General features: G+C 41.4%; 5 protein-coding genes across 6 annotated transcripts; 4 read left to right on the forward strand and 1 right to left on the reverse strand.

Moving 5' to 3' along the window:
- The first annotated feature begins 707 nt into the window (after positions 1 to 707).
- On the forward strand, positions 708 to 3249 carry LOC124209862 (retinol-binding protein pinta-like). The gene is made up of 10 exons (XM_046608089.1): positions 708 to 714; positions 1478 to 1512; positions 1577 to 1610; positions 1704 to 1880; positions 1958 to 2117; positions 2175 to 2280; positions 2357 to 2509; positions 2579 to 2689; positions 2749 to 2857; positions 2919 to 3249. Exons 4-10 carry the CDS (start codon positions 1715 to 1717, stop codon positions 2996 to 2998), a joined length of 885 nt encoding a protein of 294 aa, XP_046464045.1. The 5' UTR covers positions 708 to 714; positions 1478 to 1512; positions 1577 to 1610; positions 1704 to 1714; the 3' UTR covers positions 2999 to 3249.
- A 768-nt stretch (positions 3250 to 4017) lies between these two features.
- LOC124209864 (mucin-5AC-like) lies at positions 4018 to 13982 on the forward strand. The gene is made up of 17 exons (XM_046608090.1): positions 4018 to 4154; positions 6455 to 6549; positions 6630 to 6706; positions 6798 to 6962; positions 7200 to 7315; positions 7383 to 7426; positions 7494 to 7676; positions 7748 to 7917; positions 7986 to 8204; positions 8277 to 8375; positions 8454 to 8613; positions 8678 to 8818; positions 8891 to 9063; positions 9134 to 9335; positions 9398 to 9587; positions 9676 to 9829; positions 10932 to 13982. The coding sequence occupies exons 1-17, from the start codon at positions 4067 to 4069 to the stop codon at positions 13675 to 13677; spliced, it is 5022 nt and encodes a 1673-aa protein (XP_046464046.1). The 5' UTR covers positions 4018 to 4066; the 3' UTR covers positions 13678 to 13982.
- On the reverse strand, positions 13902 to 15091 carry LOC124209867 (UPF0687 protein C20orf27 homolog). The gene is made up of 4 exons (XM_046608095.1): positions 14900 to 15091; positions 14623 to 14819; positions 14284 to 14461; positions 13902 to 14118 (listed from the first exon to the last, which is right to left on the reverse strand). Exons 1-4 carry the CDS (start codon positions 14913 to 14915, stop codon positions 14018 to 14020), a joined length of 492 nt encoding a protein of 163 aa, XP_046464051.1. The 5' UTR covers positions 14916 to 15091; the 3' UTR covers positions 13902 to 14017.
- A 77-nt stretch (positions 15092 to 15168) lies between these two features.
- Positions 15169 to 16812, forward strand: LOC124209865 (alpha- and gamma-adaptin-binding protein p34-like). 2 transcript variants are annotated; one of them, XM_046608092.1, is made up of 5 exons: positions 15169 to 15397; positions 15520 to 15704; positions 15870 to 15996; positions 16072 to 16224; positions 16290 to 16812. In XM_046608092.1, exons 1-5 carry the CDS (start codon positions 15331 to 15333, stop codon positions 16598 to 16600), a joined length of 843 nt encoding a protein of 280 aa, XP_046464048.1. In that variant the 5' UTR covers positions 15169 to 15330; the 3' UTR covers positions 16601 to 16812. The 2 variants fall into 2 exon arrangements, with proteins under 2 accessions (XP_046464048.1, XP_046464047.1); XM_046608091.1 differs by having other exon boundaries at positions 15177 to 15397; positions 16287 to 16812.
- A 1263-nt stretch (positions 16813 to 18075) lies between these two features.
- LOC124209866 lies at positions 18076 to 19181 on the forward strand. Its single transcript, XM_046608094.1, has 2 exons — positions 18076 to 18250; positions 18312 to 19181. The coding sequence occupies exon 2, from the start codon at positions 18312 to 18314 to the stop codon at positions 19098 to 19100; it is 789 nt and encodes a 262-aa protein (XP_046464050.1). The 5' UTR covers positions 18076 to 18250; the 3' UTR covers positions 19101 to 19181.
- The last annotated feature ends 857 nt before the right edge of the window (positions 19182 to 20038 follow it).

Consider the following 20038-nt stretch of genomic DNA (forward strand, 5'->3'; position numbering starts at 1 on the left):
TTCGAAACTTAGTGCTCAGATGGCCCCGAATGGGGACACATGCTGCACCAGCATCGCAGCAAACCGAGTTGACATCTAAGGCCCCGCGATTTATGACTTTTGCGCTTTTCTGAAAAGGAATAAACGTTACGAGTTTTCGCTATGGGCCACGTTCGACGAGGTTTGTTCAACTCTTATGTTACATTCGTGACGTACAGCAAAAGCTTGAATGCTGCAGCAACAGACTAATACCTGGCCGAGATGTTGGGAGAACCGCGATGTTCCCGTGACTCGCCAGCAGTACCGCAGAATCGGGACTAATAGAGAACTGTTTACTGCTCGAGACACAGAGTCTGAATTTATGCTCGCTTGCGCATAGTTTGATGAATCGAGGTCGGATACGTTACCAAGCACAAGCTCCACACAATCTCTAGCAATCCAAAGATGCAATACATGACGAGGGGGTCGTTGTTAAAATCTTCAAATCAGTTTAGTCAGCACGATATGAATTCCGCCAGAAATTCCCCGGTATATGCGATTTACTGACCTTGATAATAGCGCAAAAACTGATTAATACGTTTTATTTTTTTATATTTTTAGTTCAGCAGCTTTTGCTTTTATGCAGCCAGCTCCATTTCACACGAAAATGATTGTCTTTAGTTAGTAAGGACGGCCTTTCCTTGATAATTATGTTTTCATTGTGAAGAGACCCTCTTTAGAAATCCAAAATAGTTGGTAACCTCTTTTAAAAAACCATTTAAAATAACTTTCTGTCCCAAGAATTTTGTAATGCAATATTGTGCAACGATTTGATAAGACAATCGGTGAAACACTGTAACTAACAATAAAAATTGCATAATGATATTATGCTGTACTAAAGATAGTAAAGTACTTATTGATGCGCTCCGTTTGTCATATGACATATTAGATTACAGGAAAACCTTTTTTAAAATGATAATTGATTGAAATGAAGTCGGAAAAGTGGCGTTATTTTTCGTTAAATATTCAAAGGGCAACGCTGTATGATTTGTTTACAACTCCAGTATGGAAATTTTTATTTCTTCCTTTTAAAAAATCACTACAGTTACTATGCTTCAATCAGTTCTCCTTTTCCTTTCCCACTAACCTTGAGTGCGTCATAATAATCCAGCCGTATAGACAACTGCAGCCGCAACAACACTACGTGATATTACGTTGTCGTTTGGCACCAATTTCCTGCCCGATTTTTTCCATTCCCATGTTCCACCACGTAAACATATCTTGTTACAAATGGTCACGCTGGTGACTTCATGAAGTGAGCATTACTTTGTAATAATTAAAACAATCCCGTTTAATAGCCTAAATTTGATTTGTAATAAGTCAGTTAACTCTAGTAAGATCCATATTAGAAATTGAATATGACCAATTTTTACTCGGGATTGTCTCAGCAAATCTGCTTGAAATTTTTTATTTTACACTTGTTTATGATCATTATTTTATTAAAGAATTTATTTCACAGCAGTTGCCAGCTGGATTTTTGATTGCCAGACAAGAGTTTGTGTTATCCCTATTTTCTATTTTTATTTTTGATTATTGACCTTTGATTTGTTTTATCAAGCTGAGCTTGTGGCTGTCATGTAGGCTACAGATATGTAGGTTGTCAATCCCTTTTTTGTAAATTTGTGTATAAATTCAGTCATTTCGATCAGTTTCACTTAATTTGATTTCTTCTGTTTGGTGAGAAGGTTTGTTGAAAATGGAGAAGGAATTAATCACAGAAATGAGGAGAACTTCAGAACTAAGTGAAGAGTTATTGATCAAAGCAAAAGAAGAGCTTGGTGAAACTGATAACATTAGAGAAGAGAGTTTGATTCTTATAAAAGAGTGGATTCAAACTCAAATCAATGATTACTCCAATTTAGGTAAATGTTTTCATCTGTGAATTTTGTTGTTTAGTTCTCAATTTTTAATTACCTGTACTTTGCAAATTTTAATTTAGATGATTTATCAATACGTTGGTTTCTCCGTGGCTGCAAATTTGATTCAAACAAAACAAAGGTTCGAATTGAAACCTTTTACAGTTTCCGTTCTAAAGTAACTGAATGGTACTCAAACAGGGACCCTTTACTCCCTGAACTCATGGAGCTTCTGAATCTTGGGTAAAAGGCTAGTGAATCGTTGCACTCTATCAATCTTATTTCATTGTATATCTTTAGAACAATCCTGCCTTTACCAGGACGTGATGATGAAGGAAGGAAGGTTATTGTGATTCGAGCAAGTATCCATGATCCTTATAAACACAAGCAAGATGATGTACTCAAAGTATGGGTTTAAATTTAACTAAGACAATTTATAAATTGTAACTAATAGCTACAAGTTTCTCTTTAAATAATTTTAGATCATGAACATGGTTGTAGAACTTTTGTGCCGTGATGACGAAGCCATATCTGTCACGGGTGTGGTTTGTATTGTGGATTTGAAAGGGGTTGGAATGGGTCATGCGATGCAAATGACACCTTCGATGATTCGTAAAGCAGTGAATTCATGGCAGGTATTTAATTAATTATTGATAATCGTCTTTTCGTGGTGAAATTACATTTATAAATTTTCAAATATTCAGGATGTGAATCCAATTCGCACCAAAGCAATGCATTACATTAATACTCCCTTGAACGTTCATGTTATAATGAACATTTTCAAAACATTCATGAAAGAAAAGTTACGCCGTAGAGTAAGAAAAACTGCTAATTGTGATTAGTATATTGATTAATTTAATTTTTCTTTTCAAAGTTGCATTTACATCGAGGTGATGTCAAAAAAGTTCTCGTTTCCCTCATTCCTTGTGATATTTTGCCACCAGAATACGGCGGTCGCGGACTCTCAGTCGAATCTATATCAAGTAGGTTTCCCTTTCGTAAGGTGTATTGAGAATTCGAATGAATTTTATTTGAATTATTTAGATGAGTGGAAAGAACGTGTCATATCGAACAGAGACTGGTTCATGAACCCAGAAAAGCACGGACCTTTTTCTCCATTCTGAATGTTTGACAGTATGTTTTTTGTTCGATTCCATTAAGACAATTTATTATCTACATTACTCTTACTGCTACCAGTGTTCCAAATATATATTGTGCATTTGGTATAAGATATCATGCGGGGGAGAAATCAGGGTTTTTTTTTAGTATGATTCTCTGTGTGTCTTTGAAATTGCTTGAAAAATACCCGATGTTTCTTTATTGTGTTTTATCATGGCTTTCGTTCGTAATACGACTACACGATTTAAAAACATTATTAATGTTTTTTTTTTTCATTATGTTTTTTTCTTAGGGGGAGGCTCTCATTCCCCAAATTGATCGAAATCCACCAACATGCCCATGTAAAAAATGTAGACGAGGTCAAAAGAGATGAGATTGACAACTCGTATCGTCGCTGTAAACCAAAATGATGGTTGCGCCACGACACTAGATTGCCCTTCAAAAATTTCCTCCTAATGTTCTTAAGTCAACGTCCGAACCACCCCTTTTTTTTTTTTATAATGTCATCAACACAAACTGGTAATCGTTATCCGGGAATTCAACACAAGACTTCCTGGTGAATCAGAATAATAAAACAACGGACTTTGAGTGACCAAAGAATTCTTTGCCCCGCAACAAGCCAACGCGTTTATACTGTTTCTTTTTTTTTAAATATTATTTCTTTTTGTTAATTTAAGAGGCAGGATCCGAATGACGACTAGGACTGTAAACAAGTATAGTATTTTCCGATTTTTTTCGGAGGGTAAGTTTATTTACCAAATAGTTGCTGTTCTTCAATGAGTAATACCTTCTAATTATACGATGGCGAAATGAAATTACATGTGATGAGCGTTCGTCTCGTCATCGTTCTGGCATGGTTCTGGTTTGTACCTTTTCCCCCTTCAATGCCTTCATTCTTTTCCTCGGTCAAGGAATTTGAGAACAAGAGTTTTCAGGTAAAGAATTCCGACAAGAACCGCCCACTTTCAACAAAGGAGGTGGGATGGAATGGACGAGGGGCCGGCGCGAGTTCGCCGACAGGAATATTTTTACGAGTAGGCAACGTAGCAGACAACTTTAGTAGTGAAGTAAATATGGCGATACGATGGGTGTGTGTATATCTCCTCTGTCTTGCAACTTGTCAATTGTGCATTAGTTCATCTCAGTTTTCTCCAAATTCAGGTGAGTGAATTTTCTCTAATCATTTCGCGAATTTCGACCCCACACTTGACACCCTTGTCACTTTATCTGCGACGAAACCAAATTGATTCGTGAGTCGTCTGACGTTTGAGTGAACCGTGAACTAGAGGGCGATGGCCTTCGTAGTGTTTTTCTTATTGGGGATTTTTCCAATTCAGGAAATGCTGTTGTTCTTCAGCTTCGTCGTCCTCTGCACAGCTTTTTGTTTTGCATTGAAAAAGAAAGAAAAAAAGAGTGTGTTTCCCTTGCATTTCGAGCGTCAGATAACGGTTGGTCGCATTCGTTAATGCTCTCGTACGTCCCTCAGTAGTCACGAGTGTGAGTCATAAACATACACATACACACCTTGAGGGGGTTTTGCAATTGCCGGTCATTCAGACACGAACGTTAGCCGGAGGACGCAACGGCTTTGTTATTGAATTTCAGGACGCACGACGCTGGCCTTGCCATTCTCGTCCAGCCGCCGACGCTCTACGAGACTTTGAGCTATTGATTTCCAAAGGCCCAGACTTGTTTGCATGAAAATCGAAGGTACGAGTCGCAGTAACTGTAATTGTGTGCAGTTCCACTCGAGAGTAAAGATCGCAGTAACTTCCAGGAATGAATCAAGAATCGTCATGTTATCCTCCTACGGACTGGAAGAGCCTCTCTCGCTTCGAGGCAATTGCTTTGGGACTTAAGACCTCCCGCTGCCGACTGTATGCGTCTTATGTTTCAGGCCCTGTTCACTGGTAGATGCAACGTCAGCTTTTGTTAGTCATATTCATCCCGGTTAAAATATGCCTTGATACTCTGAGAAAAGGCAAGTATACGTATAGTATATACCCTGGGATCTCTTGCGAGTGGGGTGCGATGAGTTTCTGCGTGGGAGTCGTCACAAAAGATATTAGAGAAGCAACGACACGGAAAGCCCAAATGACTTTGGGAGGATAAAGGCGGAGTGGGTCCGTGACGGAAGTTTTTAGGCCGATTTTGGGCTCGACGCCAACTTCCAGTTCTTTGCCCTCATTGGAACAAAGTGGACATTGATACAGTGCGCATAGGAATTGGAACAGATTCCACTTTTTAATGAAACGTCCCCAAAACACGTTTTGTTTTGTTGTTTCGTTCCTTTCCGACCGTTTCGAATGCTCCAAATCATTCAGCTCGTTTTACCTTGCCTTTTTTGGGTTACTCCGTATTTATTTATCCCGTCAGCTGCCTCCGGGAACGATGTTATCTCATCTCTTTTTGGTCACAACCGACAGGCACACACACACACTCTTCCGCATTATGAAACTTAACGGGGGGAGATGAACGAAAAGGTGCGGAGAACGCGCGCGCGTGTGTGTGTGTGTGTGGAGGGGGGTTTTATGGTTTTTTAAACTCGTTGCGTGCGCCCGTCAAGGGTTGAAAATCGTTATGCCAGAACACAAGTTTATTTTAGCGAACCCCCTACCCTCGCATTCTCATCCGTCTTTCGGAACAGATGCTCATGTAGTATACACCTACACGGTTATCGGAGAGAGAGAGAGGGTGGTTAGGTAAATACAAGGTTTCTTTTGTTTCTCATTTTAGCTTTTAGTCAGTCGCCCAGTAACGAAAACATTGAAGAATTTTCAAAGGCTTTCATTTTTGTTTCCCTACTGCCGAGCAATTGTAGACATTGTCTTCTATTTCCGTCCTGGAGGCGATACGAATCATGTCCGCAAGCGTTGGAACGTTAAAGCGGAAAAGAAGGACGTTGGTGGTGGTGGTGGTGGTGGTGGACAACCTTCACCAGCAGAGACACGCTGGCTGGTCCGGCGGAGTAACTTAAAATCCATTATAGATCAGGCGTAATGGACATGGTTGAGAAAGGCCCTATTTTTTTTGTTTTGTTCCAGAGTAGCGCTTAAGGGATAAATCACGAGACTTTTTTTGTTTGCGTAATACAAGACGAGTGGCGAGGGAGAAGCGGATTGTTTCCGTTAAATAAATTATGCTGGTGGCGGGTCGGAATTCTCTTTCTCTTTTTGTTTCCCATCGAAAGAAAACCAACAGCTGGAGGTTTTGCCTTTAAAATAAAGGCGGAGCAGTAAGCCACCATCTATTGTGGTTTCCGGTGGACTTGTCGCTCGTTTAACAGACGTGTGTGTATGTGCACATGGCTGTGTGTGTGTGTGTGTGTGTCGTTTAATGTAGTGCCCCACTTAGGCTCTCGTTTTTCAAATTCCCAATCGGTCCTATTTGGAGACGTCCTCTCTCCCCTATTGGTGCCTATGAGGTGTTATAAACTAATTACTCTTTTGGGATTTCAACAGGGCGGACCGAGTCCCAGTTTGCACGCCAGTACACATTCAGGCCGTTTGTCTATCATGTCCGGGAAAAGCGACAACTTCAAAACACCCACCGTCAGGTAAACGCCCCTTCTATTTTAATTTCCGCCCAATTCTATTTTTCTCAATTCTAAAATTGTTGAATTTTCTCCTCCCACAGGACGGCCACGTCAATGATTTGTCAATCACCTATTCTCTAGATAATGACTCGTATATTCTGGACCTTCGATTAAATAGGTCAGTTGACTCGGAACAGACCACCCTACATTTGAAACTCGTTTGAAATGCAATTTTGTTTATTTGCTCGTGTGTCTTTCATCGTCTCCAGAGATTTGCTCCCCGATGGTTACTTTGAAAAGTACCACGAGAATGGTGAGCAAGTTACTAAGGCATCCAATGGCACGGCTAAGGAAGCCCAGCTGTGCCAGTACCAAGGGCGAATTCGACACGTTCCTCAGTCGTGGGTAGCTCTGTCGACATGTGCTGGATTAAGGTAAATATCCAAACTAGAAAGAGACCCACTTTTATGCTCCCCTCTCTCTCGTCTGTTGGCGCAAGCTTCAACACAAACAGCCCCTATTTATTTACAGTTCCTTTTCAACTCTATACACGATTGAGTGATTTAAGCTTTCGAGTTTACTGAGCCGGAAATCGTGTTAGACGATAACTTTGTTGGACTTAAAATCGTGATTGATTCCAAACTAATTGTCGCTTTTCACTATCCAAACAGAGGTGTGATATTTGATGGCAAAGAACTCAATTATGTAGAACCACAGAGTGGTTCGTCGCTGGACGATGAACATATTTTAATGAAGCATTCTGATTTGACCGCCAACTTCTCTTGCGGTAAGTTTTCGAATTTTATTTAGTTATTTGCAGCTCAATATTCATTGATCTATTTGTTTGGTTGTAGGAACACATTCCGCTTTGCCCCATTCTAGTCACAGCCATTCGAGGGTAAGAATGTGATTCTCAAAGACAAGTCGCTGGGACGTCAATTAACGTAATGTGTTGACATTTGCAGGTTAGGCGCCAAACGAATTTGCCGTCCGACACCCCAGCAGTCAGTGGTCCGTTCAAAGCAAATAGCCGATCTCGTTACGTCGAGCTAGTGCTGGTTGTCGATAATAAAAGTTACGAAAGTCAGGACAAGGACCTCAATCGAGTCTTCAGGCGATGCAAAGATATTGCCAACATCGTCAACGCGGTAAAACAACCTTTTATTCGTCAGCTCAATCAGACGGAATTGCTTTTAACGGGTTTGACTGACACTTGCAGCTGTACGCGCCTCTCAACATCTTTGTGGCCTTGGTCGGCATCGTCGTCTGGTCAGAAAAAGACGAAATTCAAATTTCCGTTAAGGGTGATGAAACGCTGACAAATTTTCTCCATTACCGACGCGTCCGGTTGTCCAAGGAGCATCCCAACGATAACGCCCAGCTACTGACGTAATTTATATTTTTTTAAATTTGCTGATTCAAATTTAATCATTGCCAATTTGTTTTTTTTCTTGCAGTGGCATTCAGTTTCAAGGAGGAGTGGTCGGTAAGGCCTTGAAGGGTCCCATGTGCACTTACGAATTTTCTGGTGGAGTGGCGATGGATCACAGCCCGACGGTCGGTTTGGTTGCCACAACAGTGGCTCACGAGATGGGTCATAACTTTGGTATGGAGCACGATAATGACTCCCTCTGTCATTGCCCAGATGACAAATGCATCATGGCTGCGTCTTCTAGGTTAGTCATATTAATCCTTTTTATTTTCAATGATTTAAAATATAACTGAAAATGTATTTCAACCTAATTCAGTGCAATAAGTCCCACCCACTGGAGTTCGTGCAGTTTAGAAAATTTGGCATTGGCGTTTGAGCACGGGATGGATTACTGCTTGCGCAACAAGCCAGCGAGGTCTGTGATGAAATATTCATAAAAAGAAAGCGACCAAAAAAACGGAAAAATATTAAAATTTGTAATTTTTTTTTATAGTTTGTTCAAAAGTCCAGAATGTGGCAATATGTTTGTTGAAGAGGGTGAAGAGTGCGATTGTGGATTACCCGGACGTTGCGACAACCCTTGCTGCAATCCACTGACATGCAAATTGCACGTCAACGCCACTTGCGCAACTGGTGACTGTTGCGATACTGCGGTTGTTCGTTTTTGCATCTAAATCTGTTTGGCGATAAATATTAAAAGTTTGTTTGTTTATTTAGACTTGTCGCGTGAAAAATGCAGGCACTGCGTGTCGTTCATCTCTCCAGGAATGTGACCTCCCAGAATACTGTACTGGTAAAAGTGAATATTGCCCAGCTGATCTCCACAAGTTGGACGGCACTTTATGCGGCCAAGAAAAAGTATCTGTCTTTTATCATCAGCTTTTCCCCCCCATTTTGTTAATGATTTGAATTTGTTTTGATAACCCTAAGGCCTACTGTTACGAGGGATCTTGCCGTACTCATTCCGATCAATGTCGACTGCTGTGGGGACCTTCCGGCAAGGGATCCGACGCAAAATGTTACGATCAAAACACACATGGCAACAAAACGGGAAACTGTGGGTACCTCAAGATTAACGACACCTTCACCAAATGCCTCGACGAGTACGTTTCCTTTCTTTCAATGATCCAATTCTTTACATTTTATTTACATTTTTTGATTGAACTTTTCAAGGAATACTCATTGTGGATTATTGCACTGCTCGCACTTGAACGAGAGGCTGGAATTTGGAATGGAATCGGTTGCTGTTTTATCTCATTCGTTTTTCAACGTCGATGGAAAAATTATTCCATGTCGCACGGCCAATGTTGATCTGGGTCTGCAAGATGTTGATCCCGGTCTGGTTCCCAACGGCGCCAGGTGTGGCCACAATAAGGTACGTTATCTGGTGTGCGTGTTTGAAGGACGTTTGGATTCAACGTTATCCCTCTCCGGCAGATGTGTGTTGACCAGCGCTGTGTTGCTGTGTCATCGGTTATAAAAGCCGGCTGTCCACACAAATGCGGTATGAATGGCGAGTGCAACAACCTGGGCAAATGCCACTGCAAAGCCGGTTTTGATCCACCCTTTTGCCAACATTTCGGTGTCGGTGGCAGCGAAGATGGTGGACCTGCTTCTGATCCCAACGGTAAGAGAATTTTAATCTGTCTTAATTAAAGTCTTGACGTATTTTACAATGATGAATTGTTTGTTTTTTCGTTTTTTAAAATCTGCAGTTCGAAATGGTTTTGTGGTGGCCATGTTCATCATCTTCCTTGGAATATTTCCCTTTTTGGCATTGGCATTCTGCTGCTGGTATTGCTGTCGTGATCGTCACCAGAGAATGCAGTTATGGGCCAAAATCATGGGGGGACCCAAATTGTCATTGCCGTACGTATTCATTTCTTCCGTCATGGGAAAAATCCGAAAACTCGTTCATCGTTGGCTAAAGACAGCCGCGCAACCGTCGCTCTACTGTCCACCGCCTGCAGCCGGCTGCGAACCGATAGATAGTGTTTCGATAGAAAAGCAAAGACCAGATATTCACTACCCCAGGCGAGCTGAGGAGCGATTACAAAATGCTGATGATCCATCACAAGGCGCCAAAGAAAAGAAAGTTAAGAAAGAAAAAGGTCGAGACATTCGCGTCGAAGTGATAACAGTCCAATCCAATCCCAAAGTGAAAGTGAAATCGTTTGGCGTGGCTTCCGAGCGACTCATCACTGAGCACATTGACATTTCACCGGTTAGTACGCCGGAAGTGCGAAGTGCGTCGGCTTCTCCGAAATTTCCTCGCCGAGTCAACGACCCCGGCTCACCAAAGCCGAAAAGGGACTTTCGTAATTGGGTTAAAGATCAAGTCCATTTAAAAATCCCTTCATTCAAGCGCAGTGCTAGTGAAGGAGGATCCCATTCAGGAGCTAGCGTTAGTTCTCCGGCAGTTGATCCAACAGTTGCCACAGCTTCGTCCGAAATGAGTTTGTCTCTACCCCAAGAATAAATTCACAAGATCCTTTTTTTTTGTTCCTGCCCAGATAGAATCTCATTCCCCATCCTCCCCTCCGTCTGTCGTTGCTCAGACATCATTTCCAATTTCTCTTGAACTGAAGCAAAAGCCGCTAGCAAAGCTGCCGCAGTCTTTATAGAAATCGATCAAGAATTGATTTCTCGAAGCTATTTGCCAAGTTACTTGCCAATCGACCAATTTAGCCATTTTTAGTATATTTAAGCGCCTTACAATCTTATTCTATTATTATTATAATCGTTGCAAATCAGAGCTTCATTTGATTCATTTTTACTTGGTAATTTACGAGGGTTTAATTATTAAATTATCTTTGATAACTGATAAGTTTTGAATTAAGAACTGCTTTAAAATAGATTCATTTTATACGCCTTTATATCCGTCAGCGATGTAAGTGTTGTAGAGCTTTGTAAATTGCTTTCGTGACGTGCTTACGCTTTTTGTCTTTTTCTTGCCTTTTCCGCCTTACAGAACACGCTGCAGTCCAGATTTCACCCAGCCGCCAAGTAGCTCCAACAGCTCAACGACTTCTTCACCATCGCGGCGGATTCCATTCCGTGGACGATTATTTTGTCCCATTAGTTGGTGGAATAACAAGAACTCGAGCAGTCGAGTACCTTCGGATGAGCCAGCAGCTCGGAGTAACGGTGTCAAAGTTGAAATTTCTCGGCCAATGCCTATCCGCCCAAACAAACTGGGAGGCATTGGCAACGGTTCAAATCCCCCCGCCGTTACTGTCTCAGCTTCTCGGCCGCCGTCCACCTCTTTAGCCCACAACCTCGTCGGCCAATACCATGGAGTGACCCTTTCTCCACTTACTGAAAACGTGGATTCGAGTTTCGATAGTTTTGACAGCGCGGATTCAGCCGACACCCATGTCCATCCAGCGCCGATAGTTTCCAAGGAAGAAACGAACAAAACTGCTGGTGTCGTTGCTGCTCGTGCCAACTTCTTTTCCAACGGAGCGGCCATTAACAATAAAATCACCACTGCCGCTGCTACGCTTCCTGTTCGACCGGCCCCGGCGGCTCCCGTTTCGTCAACGCCACTTCACAAGGCGCCCACAAGTCCTCCAACTCAAAAGCCAGCACCCACCGTTCCTACTTTGGGTCACACGGAAATCATAATCGCTAAAACGATCGTTCCAGTCTCGTCGAGTGAATCTATAACCAAAGCCACTGGGAAACCAGAACTACCGCCTAAAGGCCGCCCCCTGTCAACTCCAAACACTTACAATGTCAAAGCGATTTTCAATCGGGCGGAACCTGCCCCACTTCAGCCGATTCCGCCCTCTGCACCTACCCAGCCGAATAGCACATCGACGTTGCAACAAAAGGTGGCGTCTCTGTTCAAAGCGAGTCCCACTCAAACAGCGGCCAGCACCCCGGATGCAGGGACCGTTCCAGATACTATCAGCATCTCTGAAAGTGAGACTAGCAGTAGCACTTTGCCACGTAATCAAAGCATCAAGGCTACCAAGATAAATCGTGAAAGTTTACGTGGTTTGGAGATCTCCAACCCGATTTTGCAGAACACCATTGAACTGCCATCGAAAGTCGTTCCAGTCAGACCAGCTCCTGCGCCGCCGGGGTCTTCAGTTCCGTCACTCCCGTTACCCGTTCCTACCGTGACATCGCCAACATCGCCCACATCTAAACTAGGAACCAGCAGCACTCTGCCAAGATTGCCAAAGGCCAACAAAGTCCACTTTGCCGAAGATGATGAAAAGGGAGACAAAGTGGATGGCGTTAAATTGGCTCCCATCGTCGAACGGTCGGAAAGTATGCGCCTTCGAGGCGTTACCAGCCGCCCCAACATACCGCAGTTCGGTTCAATGAGAGCCAAGAGACCGCTGAGTATGCCTTTCACTAGGCCAACTTCTCCTCCACCGAATCCGCCCAGTCTAACATTAGTTCCCAGTCCGATTATCGAGAACGACTATCCCTATGACGACTGCTCTAGGGTCAACCAGTCGGAAGAAGACGCCATTTATGCCAGTATCGAAGATTTACCCAGAGACAAAGTATCGACGGATCGAGACGAAGCAGGTAGCACAACGACCAGTAATTCTGATGGCTTGCTATCGGAAATTGTTTGCGAGCTAAAAAAGAAAAATACCGATGTATACTCAGTCACCATGAAAAATAAAGCATCGACACTCCCTGAGCCGCCGAAGCCGATTGCTGCCCCTACCGCAGTCAAAACGACGGGAGTTGCGCCAGCTAAAAGTGCTGGACTTTTAAAATCCATCACGTCTAATAACAGCCCAACTGTACCAGTCAAGTCGACACCGTCTACCGCCACGGTCAGCTCTGCGCCAACGACTTCAACCCAAGGTTATAAACCATACTCGTCATCAATGGCTTCGCGTGGTCGCTACCTTGGCACTGGCGCTGCTACTGCTGTGACTACCAACACTACTGAATCGAACAATCCTGTCACTAGTGCCTCTTTGCCCAGTATCGGTGTTTCGGCTACTAAACCATTGAGTTCCACACCGTCCGTTCCGGTTGCAACCAGTAGTGCGACCCAACCAAAAGACAATCCGATTTCCGTAACCAAACCAACAGCTCCCTTAACGACGCTTGCTGAACCAGTTGGTCGTGTTGGTAGTACCCCTGCGCCCCTTCCACTGCAGCCACCAATCGGTAAATTACCATTGACTTCGAAACTTGCCAATAATGTCACGGAGCCTTCGACTACTGGAAGCACGGCGACTGGGAAACCTTCTGTTGTGAATGGCAGCAAACGACTTATGTCGCCAGATAAGGAAACCATTTCCGCCAAACCTGGTGCTCACCAACCTGTCACAGCTGCGGCAAAGTCAAAATCACCCAATTCGAAGATAACTACTGCGTCGCCTCTAGCCATCAAGACCCCTGGGGCACCTGTCAAAAGTGGTGCCGGTGGCCCTAAGATAGCGAAACCTTCTACTACTACTACTGGATCGACTTTGCGTTCAGCCGCGAACTCTAATGTCACGAACACCGTGAGCTCGAGTAAACCAACGACGTCAATTGGTTCCAGTAACAGCACTTCTAGTCCTGGCGGCACAACCACAGCTTCCTGTGGAAAAAATAACTCATCGTCGCATGTCCTGTCCATGCAGCAAAAATTCGATACATCCAACGCTTTGAAAGGGCCTATCGTCAGCGCTAGTAGTAATAAAAGCGCATCTGCAATTTCGGCAAAAAGCAAATCCAATCCTAAACGATGAACAAATAGGTCCAACGATGTATGTCATAATTCGTTTACAAAATCAATTCTTAATCTTTTTCGCATTTGTACCCATTTTGACAGCCATGCCACACCTTTTATTCCACCAAAATTCTCTTTTAAGGTTTGTTCCTTTTGAAAGTGAAAAAAGATAAAAGAATTCAAAAAAAGGCAATGATGTTGAATCTGATCAGTATTTTAAAGAAAGAATATTGTACATAAATGTAAATTGAATTCTTTTTGTTTTTCATCCATTATCCATTATGTTCACATTACACAGAATGAAATACATTTCGGTTACATCTTTTGGTTCTTTTCAACACTAATTCCTTGATCCCAACTCAATCAAATCCTTGCCAATCGGAGGCTTCCGATTCTTCATCAAGCTCTACTCCGACCAAGTGGATTCCGTCTTTAAGCATCGGCGTTCCTTGGCCCTTACCTAGATTTGAGTAAATTAAACGAAGTGACAATGGAATGGATTGAATAACAATTTTTTCTAGAACTTCTTAATGCATCACGTCAATCACGTCATCACAATAGAATTGCATATGCTAGAAAGTATGTTTAGTTAAGTGCTATAAATAAACTGTTTGAATATGCTTACCTAAAACTCTGGCCAGGAGAACAATTTCAATATGAACAGTAGGATCAGCAGAACTGTACAATTTGATTGCCTCATTCATTAACTTGGGTTTCGCTGCTTTCAATATTAAGTGTAAATTAACTTTGTTGTTTGAATTTTCACAGGATTTGATGCTGGTGTAGGCACCTGCAGAGCAATCCTGACAAATTTTAAAAAGACAAATGAAATCAAATTCTGAAACAGATAGGAAAATATGGTTATACATGCTTCAATGTGATTTTCTTCAAAAAACAGATTTGTTTAAGGTGGGGGAAAAATTGAAAAGCAAATACTAAGAAAGAAAACAGGATTAATAGTTACATTTGAGATCCATGCTGTGTTGTCTGGTGACTGAGGACTTTCAAGTATTGGGCCTACATCAATGACGATTTCATATGTGTTATTTAATTTCAAAAATCCAAGATGAACTTGAAATTTCCACTGTGATATTTTCTGGATATTAATAGAGTTTTGTTTGTTATAGTTGTCATGTTCTTCATTAAATTTCACATGATGTTCTGAATGAAAAAAATTGATATGAATGAAAAACATTAGTTATTAAGGGTTTATTGTCCTTTCAGAATCGCAGAGTCGGTACCTCCCGCTTCTGCCATTTTTGGTTTAAATGTTTATTTGATGTCCTGGCTACAACACTTTTCCAATTTCAAGACCAAACGGCATACTTCTCAATTTGATGTTGATGAAATGAAAATGAACCAAGAATAATCCACGTCCACTCAATCCAGTTAGCAGTTACCCCCTTGTTTTTTTATTATTTTGTTACATGCATTATTGTTGTTGTCATGAAAGCTTTACTTTCCTTCCTATAGATGGCAAAGATTAATTTACTAGCTAAAAATTCGTCTGCTAGGAGCGATTGTCTCTATCTGTCAAATGTTGTATTCAGTATCACCAATCGTAGGCTGCTCGCTGCTGTCGAATATCTTATAGCTATTAACAAAACCACTAACAATAAACAATTATTGTTCTAGTTAACGCACTTCTTTTTAAACGTACATCTATTTTGATATGAATAATCTACCGATCTGTCTCGTGATTGGAGTGGATAGCAAAAATCCAGAAGATGTTATTAAAGGTACATATGGTGCTTTAGCGCTAGTTTATATCGTTTTACGTGCTTATGTTAGTAATTTTTTTCTAGCTAATACGCATTGCCAAAAGACTCATAAGAGTGCATGTGGTTTTTTACTTTAATAGGAATAATGGGTCATCTACCATCGGTTAAGGAGGACGAAAAAGGGTTTTCCTTCTATCAGTGGGATATCAGTAACAAATATTATGATGCATCAATTCATTTTTGCCAAATAACTACAAAAATAGTTGTTGATGAAGACTTCTCTGAAAATGTAAATGCTTCCATAATCTTTTTCAACAGTCTAGAGGTAAGGAAAACATCTATGAACAATATAACAAATATTTACAAAATAATGAACTCACAGCACTTGCTTGTAGTCATGTAGTGATCATGAATGCATGATTTCTCATTTAACTTGTACATTGTAACAACTTGCTACCATGAATTTTTAGTTGATGCTTATTTTAATAAGGAAAATGGCTTGAAAAAAGCAGAAGAATGGATTCCATTCCTAAATGAATTTGATTTAGGAGTTAAAATACTTGTCTGTGATCAGTGCTCGGCCGATGAAAATTCTAAACACACCTCCAAAATTAGCGGTATAATGAAAATCACACATTAATATAAATTTCGCATATAATATAAAAATTTGCGTGATTAATTCTTTTTTCCAGCACAGCAATGGTGTATTCGCCATGGATTTGAATTAGTTGAGCTTGATCCTCTTGAAAAACCAGATCCAGATGACGATTTTCCAGAAACTTTGGGAACTGACAGGATCATTCAAGCTCTTCATGCTCACTCATGGCCAAACTTAGAATTAAAAAGTAAATTAAATTTTTATTTAATTCAAGACGATAAATTTGATTATTCAACAATTTTATTTGAGCAGGTGGTGAAAAGAGTCGAATGGATCATTTAAGTCGTTTGTTGTTAGGAGAAGACCCTGAACTAAAATTGGACCATTCGTCATTCGAAGAGAAATCAGGAACGAACCTGATAGTTGACCGTCAAATTAGCGAAGGGATCGATTCTTTTGAGGAACTTTTCCAAGCCATGTCGCTGATGAAAAGTCAAGCCAGCACTCTTCAAGGGGCCGATCGGAAAGCTTATGCTGAAAAAATGACCATGGCATTTTGGCAAGCTATAGAAGGAAGCCCAGAGGAAATTGAAGGGCTTGATTCGTCTGAAGATGAAGGTTAAAAACTAATCCAACACTTTTTTTTTCTTTGGGAAAGAGTTGGGAAAGGATTTTGTTATGTATTATTTAATTTTTCCTAGTCCTACCCCGTTTATGAAATCCCAAAGTAAAACTAGCTGGATCCAATACGAAAAAGCTGCTTTGATCTGTCTGTGTTTACAGTTTGGTTTCATATTCCTCGCGAACGAAGAATAGACATGGGTGATTGTTGTTACATCTTTTACGTTTCATTTTAAGTTGCGGAAGCGACAAAATTTGTTCTTAAATATATGGCGAAATAGAAATTTCAGCTTTCTACGTAGCTAGCTGTTTCTGTTTGCATACACTTAAATAAATAGATTTGTCCTAACGTTTTACATGTATCTACTCGTGCCTCGTGAATGGTCATTGCATTAAATATCAAGCAAATTGATTCGAGAAATATTTTATTTACAATACTTATTGTCGAGCTTTTTTTTAAAAATCGTGACTTGGGAGACCCAGGTAAGATCCATCCAGATCCATCAGGTGCTGTAATGTAAGTAGGACTTACTACCAAAATATTCTTGACAGATGTATACATGAAAACATTAATTTCGGGTTATTAAAATGGGGGCATTAAAATGGCTCAAAGAACTTTTTTGTAGTTGTAATTCGACACTATTCGTCTGTATCGCCGTCTGTATCACAATGAAAAGAAATGGTTTCTCATGTAACTCTGTGGTGATCTCTCAAATCACGCAACTCTCTGAAGGGGGGGGGGGGGTAGAGGAGACAATTCCACGATATTACTTTCACGAAAAACCTGCATGGCTGAGACTATTCCCACGAGTTGGCTCCCCTTTTTTGCGATGGAGTTAAGCTTTCCACAGTAGACTGGTCTACGGTTTACTCACAAGATTCGCGTGGTCCAGACATGATCGTTGTTAAGAAAAAATGAATCTCTCATGAAAAGACACTCCCAAAGTCACAATACTTAAGAGATCAGATCAGCACTCTATAGGAAGTCTATGATGAGAAGTGTAGCTTCTCTTCCAGTGAAAACTTAGAAAATGAGATTTTGTGTTACAAAAAACTAGAGCTATTTTATTGTACTAACAACTAACATATTTCTTACTAGATTTATCAACCCTGAAATCCGAAGTTTCAGCTCTGGATGAGCTTAGTCGCAAACTTAATGTAGAAACGGTTTTACTTCTCGAAGCGGTTCTCATAATCTAGTAAAGCTCGCGGTATATAATTCCTCTGCATCAAAAGTCTCATCGATTGCACGCTAAATTCCTTAACCATGGGACGGTCGCTGTTCCGTTTAGTCCGGGAATACTGTCAATTACGCAAGAATGGCTGTCAAATGTCAAACCCCCGACAACGACGGTTGCAGACGACAAAATGGCGACCATCGAGTTTCTCGCGTGAGTTACCGAGCGCGAAATTCCTTTATCAAAATTTTAGTATTAGTGGAGATGGAGTAAGGGTTGATATTAAGAGATAATGGCGGCAATTGTTTCAAGGGCGTCCTTGAGTGACGCAATCTGTCGCACTATTTCACCCTAAAGCGTTTCATTTTCAAGTGGCAACCCCTATATAAGTAGGTGTGAAATATCCAATTTTTGGCTCAGATCTTCGGCTCGTCTCTTCTTGCAAAGTCGTCTAAGAACGTCAGTCGTCCAAAGGTAATTCAAATTGTTTTATCAAAATTTATTTTTATTTCTATTTGTTAATTTCTGTTTACAGATGGCTACCACTATCGCCCCGATGGTTTATACCAGCTCTATCGCTCCTCTCTTCGTCTACGGTGTCACACAAGCCCCTTATGCTGCTCCTGCTGGACCTGTTTATGCTTCAGCTCCTGAATCCGTCCGGTTGACGCCGATGATGGTGATGCCCGATAGTCTGCTGGTGGAAGAGGATATCGGCGAGTCTGGCCTGACGAAGTTGCTGAAGAAGGCGATGATTGCTCTTCCGTTGGCGATAGTTCTACCGATAGCGATTCCTCTGATCTTCGTCATCAAGTATCTGATCAGTGGTGGAGTTTACGCCGGGAATATACCATTTTTCGGTGCCGCGACGGAGGCGCCAATCTTGCAGCAAACGACGCCATTCTTCACGACTGGCATGCCGACGACGACCGTCCCGCCGTACAATGGACCACAAGGCTTTTACACTGGTCCTGGATCTGGAGGATACGGTGGTGGACCGCAAATTCCACAAAATGATCAAAATTGGAGCCAACGTAAACGTCGCGAAGCAGATGCTTCTTCTTCCGGGCTTCCGTCGATGAGCCTGGCCCAAGTTGAGCGACTGACGAAAGTTGTTTTTGCCGCTATGCGCTCTCAAGAATGCATCCAGCGTCTTCTGTGTGAAGTCGGTTCCATGTCTAAATCTTTCTCAGATACTGCCCATTCGGTTGCTGTGGCTGTCGAGTCTTTCGTTCCGGAATCGATCAAGGCGTCCTACGACGTGTTTGCAAAGGCGGAAAATTGCGAGCAGTATGTTTGCGGATCACTTAAAGTCAAGAAATGAAATTTTTCTCGTTCCCAATATTTACCAATTGTGCATATAATGTAAACTTAAAACCCAAATAATAAAAGTTGTTTATTTCCATGTCTTTTGTCTTCTTTTATTTACTTATAGCAAATATTTTCGTAGTCCGCTTTTTGCAATAATTGCGCCATCTATCTAGTGAATCCTATTCATTCCTAAGCCCTAACTGGCTAACTCTTCATCTGTTAAGATCTTGAAATCGATTAGCGATCATTGTAAAACATTAAAATGTTTGCCAATTATTGACCAGCAATCAGCAGTTGCAGCTGACGATGCAGAATTTGATATGGCGATGAAAGCGAGTAATATTGTAAACAAAAATTACCAAATCAAAATGTACAATAAAATTACCAAATCAAAATGTTGCAAATCCTTACGTTCGTAGGACTGGGTGGGTGACAACTGACAACCGAATCTTGACAAGAAAATGCATTTCTAAAACTTCACCTAAAATCTTATCAACACTCCAAAACTGGAATCCTCTTCATCAAGATAAACGCAACATTCAAAGTGCACCAGTAATCCTTGGCAAGGGATTACTATTGATCTAAACAGACATGAACCTACTAACTATTATACTATTAAAATTATTATTATTTAGACTCATATTAAATGATGTTTTTAATTTTTAACTCGGATCTGCTCGAATCATGGGGACATGGGCACAGCACACAGACAGGGGCATGAAGAAATTTCCCATTAGGGGTTGTCCGCTTTTTTTACTAAAAGGTCTCTCGGTATGTCTGTATGCCGCGAGAGCCTAGATGGCGCCACCGTCGGAGAGACCTCCCTATGCCTCCATGAAAAAGCAGGGGTATGGAGAGGAGCCATTCTCTCCATGCCCCTGACTTGACTATGCACTAGCCAGTGGCTCCTATCTTTTGTAAAAGGTAAGTTAAGATAAGCTAAGATAAGAT

The sequence above is a fragment of the Daphnia pulex genome, chromosome 12, assembly GCF_021134715.1.
Source record: "Daphnia pulex isolate KAP4 chromosome 12, ASM2113471v1".
Taxonomy (NCBI): Eukaryota; Metazoa; Arthropoda; class Branchiopoda; order Diplostraca; family Daphniidae; genus Daphnia; species Daphnia pulex.

Excerpts from the sequence above, each read along its gene's own strand:
- LOC124209862 (XM_046608089.1), top strand. The coding sequence starts at position 1,715 with ATGGAGAAGGAATTAATCACAGAAATGAGGAGAACTTCAGAACTAAGT. Across the intron at positions 2,510-2,578 it reads AAGCAGTGAATTCATGGCAG|GATGTGAATCCAATTCGCAC; the intron begins GTATTTAATTAA and ends TCAAATATTCAG. Across the intron at positions 2,690-2,748 it reads AAGAAAAGTTACGCCGTAGA|TTGCATTTACATCGAGGTGA; the intron begins GTAAGAAAAACT and ends TTCTTTTCAAAG.
- LOC124209864 (XM_046608090.1), top strand. The coding sequence starts at position 4,067 with ATGGCGATACGATGGGTGTGTGTATATCTCCTCTGTCTTGCAACTTGT. Across the intron at positions 8,614-8,677 it reads GTGACTGTTGCGATACTGCG|ACTTGTCGCGTGAAAAATGC; the intron begins GTTGTTCGTTTT and ends TTGTTTATTTAG. Across the intron at positions 9,830-10,931 it reads GGACCCAAATTGTCATTGCC|AACACGCTGCAGTCCAGATT; the intron begins GTACGTATTCAT and ends TCCGCCTTACAG.
- LOC124209867 (XM_046608095.1), bottom strand. Across the intron at positions 14,462-14,622 it reads ACACAGCATGGATCTCAAAT|GATTGCTCTGCAGGTGCCTA; the intron begins GTAACTATTAAT and ends AAAATTTGTCAG. Across the intron at positions 14,119-14,283 it reads TCTCCTGGCCAGAGTTTTAG|GTAAGGGCCAAGGAACGCCG; the intron begins GTAAGCATATTC and ends ACTCAAATCTAG.
- LOC124209865 (XM_046608091.1), top strand. The coding sequence starts at position 15,331 with ATGAATAATCTACCGATCTGTCTCGTGATTGGAGTGGATAGCAAAAAT. Across the intron at positions 15,398-15,519 it reads TCCAGAAGATGTTATTAAAG|GAATAATGGGTCATCTACCA; the intron begins GTACATATGGTG and ends TTACTTTAATAG. Across the intron at positions 16,225-16,286 it reads GCCAAACTTAGAATTAAAAA|CAGGTGGTGAAAAGAGTCGA; the intron begins GTAAATTAAATT and ends ATTTTATTTGAG.
- LOC124209866 (XM_046608094.1), top strand. The coding sequence starts at position 18,312 with ATGGCTACCACTATCGCCCCGATGGTTTATACCAGCTCTATCGCTCCT.